Genomic DNA, 10,589 nt, shown 5'->3' with positions numbered 1-10,589 from the left:
CTGCCCCCTCTGAACGGTCCTTTTCGGACTGTGCTTGTTGTGTTTTCGGCCATGGTTCCTTAATGTCCCAGGAGTTTCTTCCATAACCTGTTATAAGCTCCTCGGACGTGCTGTTTTCCCTCCTCCTCATGTCCGAGGTCATCACTAATGGATTAATGACAAAACTTCTCTCCTGCCCCCCTGGAGCTTTACTGTGTGTAACCTGTGTCTACACATGCCGCTGGTAGTGCCGTGTTTGCATCCTGTTCCTAAATATTACTTTTTCTGTAACTCAAGGTTGTACTCTCATCAAAATAATCACTCTTGCTTATTTCTTTATGACTGCTAGTCTTAACACTGCTTTCAGGCTAAATTCTCTTCAGCACAGCCACATTTGTATGTATTTATAAACCATTTCCATCCTTTTCTCTGGCATATGGTGGTAGCTGTGCTGTATTCTCTTGTATATACGCTTCTGGAGTCACCCCTTGCCTGGAGGTCTAATCTTCCCTATTCCTCGATCCCGTGAAAGAGTTTCTTTGTTACATCATCCAATTTATTTCATGCTTTTTCCAGCATCCTGTCTCTCTTTGTTATAAACCTTACAAAAGAAGACTCAACTTCATGTTGAAACACAGCTCTGTACTCTTTTTCTCTCTGACCTTGGATTGTCGTCACAATAATTCCTTACTCTCTTTTCAGCTTCTCTGTTTTTGCTAACTTGCTTTCACAAAACACACAAAAGGACATATGTTTCAAGTTTAAGCAAATATAAATGCTTCAAGTATTGAGTAATTTTGTCCCAAAATAAGGTTTAATGCCTTTTTTCCCTGCAAGATGTATTTCCACCACTCCTCTGTGCAGTTTCATAACTTTATACACTCCATACCATACATGTCCATGTTACTGATGCATTAAGTCAAGGAAGAGTTTAAAAAGGACTCTTACCCACTAGCACCTGTACAGGTTTAATCAGTTTGGGGTGTATTTAGAGTCCTGTGAGTACTCCTTGTGAAACGTGTCCTCAGAAAGATTTCAAACATTTAGTGGGTTTATGTTGATTCTTTTTCAACACTTTGTTAATCATAGTGAAATCTCTGTGCACACAGTGCTGTAACCTTGAGTCCGATGCATACAGTTCAGCTGTAGAGTTGTTATTTTTTTGTAAAAAGCCAGACTTTGACCCTAATCAAGTCAGAAAGCAGCCTCATCTTAAGGCTTTAAGACAGGACTTGACAGTACCCATGTGTGACACTCTGAGAACCATGGAGGATTTTAGCGCTGGTGGATGAAGGAATTTTTGGTTTGCATGTAATAAACACATTTATACAACACTTACAGAGTAAACTGGCCTGGATAGGGTTTATAAATAACTTTTCTGCTCCAACAGTTATTAGTTAATGTTACTTTTTTCGGGTTGTAACATCTGAAGATTCTGCATTCTGCTTTTTTCCCTTTTAGGATAAATGCTGTTTCAAATGGCCAAGTGAGAGGAGACAGCTACAGCGAAGGCTGCATGGGACAGACAGGTGTGTGTCTGCTGTGATGACGACAGGTTGTCTATTTTCATTTAGCAATTATTTATTTAATGTCTCAGATATGCTTTCTACTGTTCTTGTGGCGTGTATCTGCGCATGCAGTAAAACGCAACGTGGTAAACGAAGCTCGACACCACGTCACTCAGTGTCCCGCCCTTTCTTATCTTTTACTTGCAGGTGCTCGAGTGTGGCTCTTTATCGGCTTCATGCTGGCTTTTGGCTCCCTCATCGCCTCCATGTGGATTCTCTTTGGAGGATTTGTAGTGCCCCGTGAGTCCACTTTATCTGCTTAGCACTTTTCTACTTGGCCCAAGTGTTCAGCTGTGTTTTTAACTGTAGAAACTTTGGCACCTCGGTTATAATATGAATGAATATAATGGAAATAATTTGTATTTCCAGTTGGAGCCATATTTCCACGTAGTGACGTGCAGAGGCAAAGCTATAAAGAAAAGTGTCCCTGTCTAAAAAGATCTAATTGTATTTATAAACAGCATAACTGTGGTCATATTACACAGTTATACAGTCCGCGTGCCTGGACTCATCGATGTTTAGTTGTCTGCACGCAGCCGTTTCATAACCCAGCTATGAAGTGTGTATTTAAAAAGAGAAAGGCATGCGTTCTTTAATGTGATAATTTGAATAACACTTGTCGCTTGGTAAGAGATGGTCTGAGTGAATCAGCGTCGTCTGCGGTGCAACCTGTGTTAGGATAGGCAGATAACGTTCACGCGTCAGTGTTTGCTGGGTGAAAATGAGGCTGTTTAGAGGGATGTTTGCTGCAGTAAGGAACTCTTGGATCAAAGCTGTGACGGCGTGATGCTGTAACTGACGCCGTAAACCTGTTGCGTCTTTTGCAGAGAAGCCCACTGTGTACCCTGGAATTGCTGTTTTCTTCCAAAATGCGTTCATTTTCTTCGGGTGAGTTGTTGAGTCCTCTTTCTCTCGTCCGTTTCAGGACAATGAAAACATTTCACTCATCTTATCGTTTTCCTCTTCAGGGGTTTGGTGTTCAAGTTTGGTCGTACAGAGGATCTCTGGCAGTAATGAACTCTGCGTGTCTCTTCATGTCCACAGTTATACACTCTGCTTTCTATACTGTATGAGACTGTATGCTTCAGTGGGTATTCACTTTATATATAAACTATTTCCTTTTTTTTTTTTTAGCCTTCAGATTAACATGTTTAATTTATCTGGTTTGCTGTATAAAAGCTAAATCATAGTTAAGCACAAATCTTCATAGATTTCTTTAAAGTTTGAATATTTTCAAATGTGGCGTGTCTATTTGCAATCGGACTCTGTAGCCATGTTGTTAAAATGGTTTACTTATGCATAAACAAAATTGTGTATTTTGGGAGCTTCAAGACACTAAACTGTCTCCATCTCCTTTGTTTTATGGCATCCCCTAATTTGGCCTGCCTGCCAAGCGCACATTCCATAAGTGGTTATGGTACAAAATATTAACTGACGGATTTTTCGTAGATGTGTACACATACATGTTTCATTGAATGTAACCATGTGGGGTTGTTTGTAATTTTCCAGGAATAACACTATATCAGCTCTGAAAGTTTGCAGCAATCCAGATTTATTGAGTTTCAGTTAGCCTCTGGCAGACAGAGGTTTCACATCTGTAGGGTGTCCTCTCAGTGCTGCGACTTTGTATTTGAATGCAACATCTGTCCATTCAGCTTGTGTAACACCCAGAGCATCAGGGTAGTGTTTCACAGCCATGGCAGCAATAAAAACATACTGAGCAGTAAATCAGTCTGACACTCCTCACTCCCGATTTTTATCCTCCTTTTTTTTTTCCTCCCTCACACAAAAAAATATATCCCACTACATTATTTTATAAAAGTCAGGAGAGAGTGTGAAATTATATACAGGGGTCTTCGTCTTCTTATTTGCGCACAGCCAGATGAGAAAACTGCAAAAACATGAAAACATTTTGTCTGTTTAAGGTTTTGTGAAGGTTTTAAAGTTCAGCATGGTGGAAAATATGTCAGAAATATCTTCAGACTTTAATTATTGAAAGGGAAGCATTAAAGAAGACTACTGCATACCTCCCAGAAGGCTTGATCATCAAAGCAATTCTTGTACTGGGGTGGTCTCCAAAACTTCAACCTGATAAGGAGCCCTTCAAACAAGGAGATGAAACTTATAAAGAAGACTGCGCACTGACTGTACCTGCTGCTGGAATAGAGGTTAAGGCATACCTGTAAGGATTCCCAGCGTCACACTCAGAGCGATGGTGATGAGGAGACTACAGATGTGAAATACAGCAAACCGGATCGCTCTGTCAGAAGAAGAAGGAAAGAAAAACAAATAATTAAGCAGGGTATTCCTTCTTTTACGTGTTGCAGTCCAACATCACGGGACCGTTTCATTCTTACACTGTGTGATCATCTGAGTCTTTGATCTGCAGGACAAGATGCGCTATCCATCCCAGTAGACCAGGAAGTGCATGACTGCTTAAGATAGCGCATGTGTCATGGCACTGAAATGCCAGCAGCATGTGGATCTGCGAAATAAGTTAACAGCTGAGTTTTATCATACAGACTGTGCAAGCTTGAGGCAAATGTCCACGTCTAGGAGGGGGTGAGGAAAACCTTAAGATACTGGAATCCAATGGATGATATTATGGCAGCAGCAAAGCCGATTATCATGGCTTCCCAAGGATGACGAACTGCTGACATGGAGACGCCGACAGCGACGCCACCAGCGAGGATGCAGGACTGCAGGTGGATCTGAAAGAAAATCAGACTTTTAGGTGCTTCACATGGTGACGAAGCTGAGCTTGCACTGCAAATTTTAATAAACACCAAAATGTGTTTAAATTAACCCCAATTTTTTAATAAGTCCACCAAAAGTTTGTGAATAACATAAACTTAATTTTTGTCATATATTAGGTTTCTGTGTTAACACAGCCAGAACATCAAAAACCACTTATGGCTTTAAAGCGTATTTAGGTGTTGATAATTGCAGTCCTCATTTTTTAAATAAAATACTGACAAAAATAATGTTCTACATCAGTCACTTTATTAGGTACGCCTGTTCATCTGCTCAGTAATGCAAATATATAATCAGCTAATCACATGGCAGTAGTTTAGTGCATTCAAACATGCAGGCATGGTCAAAAAGAAAGGGGATTCCCACTGGCTGAAAATGCTTTGAAAGGCAGTACAGTAACTCAAATATCACTCGTTACAACACAGGTGTGCACAAGAGCGTCTCTGAATGCATAACACGTGGAACCTTGAAGCAGATGGTTTTACCAGCAGCAGAAGATCACACCAGGTGCCAGGAGACTGAGACTACAGTCCACACAAGCTGTTCAGAGCCCCTCAGTGCCAACTAAGAATCTTTTAAATGCCACAGCCTGCCTGAGTGTTGTTGCTGACCATGTCCATCCCTTTATGATCACAACTTGCACATCTAAAACTGGTTTCTTGAGCATGGCGATGAGTTCACTGAACTCAAATGGTCTCCAAAAAATATCTCTGAAGAATGTTTCCTGCACCTTGATGAATCTGTGCCACAAAGAATTAAGACAGCTTATAAAGGAAAATGTGGTCCAACCTGACACTAGCAAGGTGTATCTAATAAAGTGGCAGATGAGGGCATTTTCCCATTAAAATATTAATAAAAGCCCTTCCTGTGGGGACAGTTTAAATGGGAAGAAAAGCAGTGTTTTCAGCTGTTCAGAGAGAGTAGAAATGAAAAAAGCTCAAATGAAAGCAGATAAACTGATAGATCTTGACTTTAATGTTGCTTTAAGCCAGCAGCTGCTACCATATGTCTCTCTTTCTAACAGAGATGCCTGCAGGTAGCAGGGATTAGTCTAAAGAGCAGCACAGCATTTGGTCCACTGCATTTATTTTAGCTTTAGTTTTAAAGCAAAATGAGCAAAAACAGTTAGCTGTATTCAAACTGACTTTTTGTGGGCCAGTAAAAGTCTGTCTACTGGCACAGAGGGGAAGTTTTATGCTGGACACCTTATGTTGACATTGCACATAAAGTCTCATAATAATGTGCAAACATATCAAGTGTCAGGTCATACCAGGTGTAGTTTTCCCTTGGGGTTGGAGAGCACAGACATCGCAGCTGCTGTCACAGCACTAACGGCCAGGGCCAGGTAGGTGCTGCACACGGCTTCCAGCTTCCTCCCAGGAGTCCGATCATCCACGAGGACAGAGTTAAAACTGGGCCAAAACATCCAGAGGACAACAGTCCCTGGAGAGGAGAGACAGATTCAGCTGTACACAGATTCACTAGAGTGGAAATTAGCCAAATGATGCAGCAGATATCTGGGAAAGCTGTTACCTAACATGGAAAACAATCCCATCTTTGTGTCAAATTTCTCCTTTTCAAATCGCTGCTCTGAGCCTTTACGGTAAAGTGTCGCTGTCAGCATGAGTCCAAACAAGGACCCAAAGATGTGAAGCATCATGATGCTGATCAGAGGACGGGTCTAGAAGGACCAGAAAAACATTAGCAGCGGCATATCGATGTGAATACACTTTATCTAAAGATATGATATGAGGGTGAAACGTGGGCTTACGTTCAGGAGAAACTGCAGAAGCCATTTGTTTAGGATGAACCCTGACACCTCGAGCAGTCCAATAAGGATGAGGTGGACTGGGTTGGTCTTCCCCAGCACAGCTCCAATTGAAATGAGGGCTGAGGCAGTGCACATCTCAGCAACTATCAAGCTACAGCAAACAAGTTCCAGTTAAATTGATTTATATAAGCTCCTTTAGAGGAAATTATCTGCACCAACCGTCTCCTCCCACCTTTTCAGATCTATCCTGAGCCTTCCCCTGTAGTACAAGGACTCCACACCGTTCAGTATGAGGGCCCACTGGGTGGCCATGGCAGCCACAAGGAGGTTGAACCCGGAGCCACTGAAACCATGGCGCACTAGAAAAGTGCCCAAAAAGCCAAAGCCTAGAATCACTATCACATTCACATCCTGGAACTCTGAAAAAGAAGAAGAGAAGGCACAAAAATAAACAGTTACAGCTGAATTTTAGCTGAGGACACAACACATTTACTCACGGGCTTATCAATGACCAACAAACGGCAGCTCCTCCCCACACTCTTGGACTGAAGTGTGTTTATTTCGCACACTAAAGCATGTACATGAAGTTAGTTTAAAAGATAGTTGCTTCATGAATTAGCTAATCAAAGTAAACACGAACATCTTTAACCTCATCTGACCTCAACACCCCCCTTCCAAGCTCACAAAAATAAAACTCACCTGGGTAACGTTTGCTGAAGTCATCAGCGTTTCCATTTCTTTCGATTTCAGTGTAAAAAGCAAATATGATGATAAACCCAGTCTGCAGGAAAAGCAGCAAGGGTGCCAGACGAGAGCGCAGGCTTGGTGCGTACTGAGGAGGCATTGAAGATGTTTGCTGCACAACTTCTCTTCACACTGATGCTCAGACAAACGGGCGCAACCCCACAGCACGCAGCTTCTCCTCTTTATCAGCTGCTGCGCATGAAAGCGTCTTGGCAAGACAGCGTGAGCTGTACTAATAGATTTGAATCAAATAAAAAAAAATTCTAACTGTTTGTGGGGATAAGTGAAATATTTGGGGTATTTGAGGGAATATTTTGAAACATAAGGAAGTGAGCATGATGAAGCTTTATTATATCCCTATAGATAATAATAATTTTAAAAGGCACAAATAATTCACTTTTTAAGCAGAGACAACTGCGGCCCTCATTTTTTGCCGCACACGCATGCACACTATTTCAACCTGGTAACAAAGCATAAATGGCATTCATCTCCTTGGGGCAAGTCAGTCAGCGAAACACACACAAAGGCCGTGATATAAATACCCCGCCGCCCCCCATGTCGGACTGGATGTTTTTGTATCAAGCACAAAGGGAATTTTGTCCCGAATACAGCATATTTGAGTCCTCATAATAAACCAAAGGCAGAAACATATAAGGGAAATACCCGCCCCCGCTGTCAGTTAATTGGCCGATCGGGGATGCCCAATTTGTTCACAACAATCTGATTGGTTGAACGCCAAGACGCTCCACAAACGGTGATGAGCGCTCAGTGAGCAGCCACTGAGGGCAGTGATTGGCTCTTCTGTGTGTCTGTCAAAAAAGGAGTCCTTGACGGAAACGGTGATTGGTCGCACCGGCCGTCTGACAGCCACACTAGGTAAAACACAACGCGCTCTGGGCTTATTGAGCCTGCGCTAACAGAAAAGAGGAGGTTCCCCGAATAGTCATTTATTTATTTCTTTGTTTCAAGTGGGGGAAAAAATAATAACAACAGCGATATATATCACAAGCACCTTTATTTATTATCTCTGTCCGCACACGCAAGAAAACTGGATAAGATTACGGCGCGTACTCGAAGGCCAAAGCCAAGTGGAGGAGGATGAAGCGGCGCAATGCGGACTGCAGCAAACTCCGACGGCCGTTAAAACGGAACCGAATCACCGAGGGGATATACGGCAGGTAACTTACACGGAGCCTGCTCAACGAAGGGAAATGAATGGGTTGTTTGCGTTAATACGCCTCCCTAACCTCACAGCTGCTGCCACTTCTTGACAGCCTGTTAACCTAGCCAGGCAGCTAGCTCTAGTGTGTTTTCGTTATATGCTACACTAGCATGTAAGCTAACTATAGCGCTAGGCCCCAAAACAGCCTGTTTTGAGCTTTGACTCCGGCTCCATAGCACAGTTACTAATTGAATTACACTGCAGCTGACTTTTTCATGATAACTAAAGAATCCCGGGTGTTAACTGTGCGCCAGAGTCAGCTGTCACTGGCTGAAGGTGCCAAAGTTAGCTGCTTCGCTGTTAGCAGGTCCACCAGCTTATTATTGCCAACATCATCACATGAGCCTCAACGACAGTGGTGTAACATTAACCACAAACGTGTCGATAAGGCTGCTGTCACTCGCTTTTAACAGCTCTCAGTGGCTTGGCTGTGCTTCCAGTCTCCAGCTGTGTGTGGCTTCATACATATTAACGTTAAAGGCCATTTAGTTTACACACGTGGCATGAGGACCTGGAAATGTGGGGCAATGTTTGAATTATTGAACAGGTGCCTCCCCCCGACATCAGAGCACCCCCAGTGGGCCACTTTCTGGGTCTCTAGCAAATGCAGGATAAAAGCAGCAAGAGGTTAGAGCAGTGTTTATATCCCTGCAGCAGTGTGGCACCGATGTCATATCCAAATCTTCAGCTCCAGGTACACATCTTACTTCATTCTCCTACAGTCTTTGTCAGCAGAGAACTCGTCTTCCAACTTCTTGTGCCCAAGGCAAAACAAAAGTCTTGAGCCACTCATGTTTTTTTGCGTCCAAGGAGCCAGATGTACTTGTAATAGTTCTCCAGGCTTTCTGAAGTTAGTTTAAAAACATTTTGCACTTTGGCTATTTTTTTTTTTTTTTTTCCCCCACGTTTTCAGTCCAGTCCTTCTACTTGACCATGTTCAGAGGAATGCCTTCCAATCTTGACCTATGAATCCTTCAAGAAAAAAATAGTTACCTAACTGAACCAGTGTTGTGTCTACAGACAACTGGCAAAAAGAAAAATTAAATTGTAAAGAAGCATGAGATGCAGACCAGATGCAGTCCCAAGAGCTGCATCTGGTCCTTCAGTTGATCGTTTAATGTTGGCTGAAGCCTCGTCAGAAATGCTGTCAGTGGAAGGGTGGCTGCCAAGAAGCCATTCTTAAGGAAGAGAAATGGGGCAAAAAGGCTGAGATATGCCAAATTACACTAGAACTGTACTTAAGATCAGTGGCAACAGCTTCATTTCTCAGGATGACAGTTATCCCTGACAGACTGCCCATCCAGTAAAAGTGTACCAGGGCAGTCATGGATTGGCTTCGCCAGAACCTGGACCTCCACATGATTGAAGCATGGTGGGATTGTCTTATGAGAGACAACAGAACACAAGGGAGCCAACATCCAGAGAAGAGCTTTGATTTTCCTCCAGGAAGCCTGGAAAACTATTCCTGAGGGCTGCTTTAAGAAATTGTAGGGATTTCTTGAAGAGCGTCCAGGCTGTGTTGAAGAATAAATTGCTACACTTCTTTCCCATTTCCTAGCAAAATATAAATAAGGAAGGGATGGCTCTAGACTTTTGCTCAGTACTATATTTTCACATGTAGGCACTATCAAGGTTTTTTTTTTTTGGCTATATTTTCCCACAATCAAACACATGTTCTTGCTGCCTGGGGTTCAGGTTCTTTGCTCTGTCACAGCAGGCAGAAGAGAGATTTGGTTTCCAAGTGCCTCTTTGAAATTGCTTGGCACTGTTGTCCAGCTGAAGCCATGAGATAGGAAGCTTTAGTCAGGCTTTTTTTTTGTGCTTCTGGTGGTTTTTCTTCAAACAAGAAAGTGAGCAGTTGTACCTCCTCACAGTTTTTATTCTCACTATTATTGAGTGCATCTGATGTGAACTAATAACTATAAACTCATAATTGCTTTTTGTGCATTTATGGAAATACTTGCTTGAGAAAATCTACGCTGCAACAAATGTCATTACCAGTCTAGACTCTTAAATTTTCTTGTGTGTTTGTGTTGGAAAACAGTTTTCTGTCATTCAGGGTTTTTTGTTTTTGTTTGTAAATGTATTTCTAGTACCTTCCTGTACCTGAAGTTCCTGGTGGTCTGGGCACTGGTGCTACTGGCAGATTTTGTACTTGAGTTCAGGTTTGAGTACCTCTGGCCATTCTGGCTCTTCATCCGGAGCGTGTACGACTCCTTTAGATACCAGGGGCTGGTGAGTAGATGACTTAAAGTATGGACTACACACTGAACAACTGAAAAGATGCACAGAATTTACATAGTCTGATTTGCAGCCAAAAGAATAAAACAGTACCACACATTAAAAAAAAAAAGTAACATAGATAAAAAGTAATCAGAATTTTTCAAAAATGGGTGTTCAGTCAGGTTTTAGTAGGGTCTTATGATGGAGGGGGCCTCATATGTAGGGGCAATTTCCTCTGTAGTTAATGAACAGCTACTGCAAAGGCCTGACTTCGTACAGTGGGGCAAAAAAGTATTTAGTCAGCCACCGATTGTGCAAGTTCCCCCAC

At 42.4% G+C, this 10,589-nt stretch overlaps 3 protein-coding genes across 3 annotated transcripts in view; 2 read left to right on the top strand and 1 right to left on the bottom strand.

Annotated features, from left to right (window-relative positions):
* Positions 1-214: 214 nt before the first annotated feature.
* Positions 215-3,275, top strand: tmem50a (transmembrane protein 50A). Its single transcript, XM_005739030.1, has 5 exons — positions 215-223; positions 1,412-1,508; positions 1,695-1,787; positions 2,375-2,435; positions 2,516-3,275. The coding sequence occupies exons 1-5, from the start codon at positions 215-217 to the stop codon at positions 2,559-2,561; spliced, it is 306 nt and encodes a 101-aa protein (XP_005739087.1). The 3' UTR covers positions 2,562-3,275.
* rhd (Rh blood group, D antigen) lies at positions 3,079-7,050 on the bottom strand. Its single transcript, XM_005738943.2, has 10 exons — positions 6,772-7,050; positions 6,305-6,491; positions 6,073-6,223; positions 5,835-5,982; positions 5,572-5,744; positions 4,121-4,258; positions 3,905-4,032; positions 3,728-3,807; positions 3,575-3,648; positions 3,079-3,438 (listed from the first exon to the last, which is right to left on the bottom strand). Exons 1-10 carry the CDS (start codon positions 6,914-6,916, stop codon positions 3,412-3,414), a joined length of 1,251 nt encoding a protein of 416 aa, XP_005739000.1. The 5' UTR covers positions 6,917-7,050; the 3' UTR covers positions 3,079-3,411.
* Positions 7,051-7,569: 519 nt separating this feature from the next.
* maco1b (macoilin 1b) overlaps positions 7,570-10,589 on the top strand; it is a 19,193-nt gene continuing 16,173 nt past the window's right edge. The window contains exons 1-2 of the mRNA XM_005738942.2: positions 7,570-7,994; positions 10,132-10,273. Coding sequence (XP_005738999.1) covers positions 7,915-7,994; positions 10,132-10,273 — 222 coding nt within the window. The 5' untranslated portion in view covers positions 7,570-7,914. The remainder of the gene's footprint in view (positions 7,995-10,131; positions 10,274-10,589) is intronic.

The sequence above is a fragment of the Pundamilia nyererei genome, unplaced genomic scaffold (assembly GCF_000239375.1).
Source record: "Pundamilia nyererei isolate P.nyererei 1_Seehausen unplaced genomic scaffold, PunNye1.0 scaffold00088, whole genome shotgun sequence".
NCBI lineage: Eukaryota > Metazoa > Chordata > Actinopteri > Cichliformes > Cichlidae > Pundamilia > Pundamilia nyererei.
The sequence above is the reverse complement of the archived record's forward strand: the minus strand, read 5'-3'. Positions and strand labels throughout refer to the sequence as shown.

Coding starts and splice junctions, on each gene's coding strand:
- tmem50a (XM_005739030.1), top strand. Junction 1,509..1,694: donor AGGCTGCATGGGACAGACAG/GTGTGTGTCTGC, acceptor TTTTACTTGCAG/GTGCTCGAGTGTGGCTCTTT. Junction 1,788..2,374: donor TGGAGGATTTGTAGTGCCCC/GTGAGTCCACTT, acceptor CGTCTTTTGCAG/AGAAGCCCACTGTGTACCCT.
- rhd (XM_005738943.2), bottom strand. CDS start 6,916: ATGCCTCCTCAGTACGCACCAAGCCTGCGCTCTCGTCTGGCACCCTTG. Junction 6,492..6,771: donor CTTCAGCAAACGTTACCCAG/GTGAGTTTTATT, acceptor CTTCTTTTTCAG/AGTTCCAGGATGTGAATGTG. Junction 5,745..5,834: donor GGGATTGTTTTCCATGTTAG/GTAACAGCTTTC, acceptor TCTCCTCTCCAG/GGACTGTTGTCCTCTGGATG.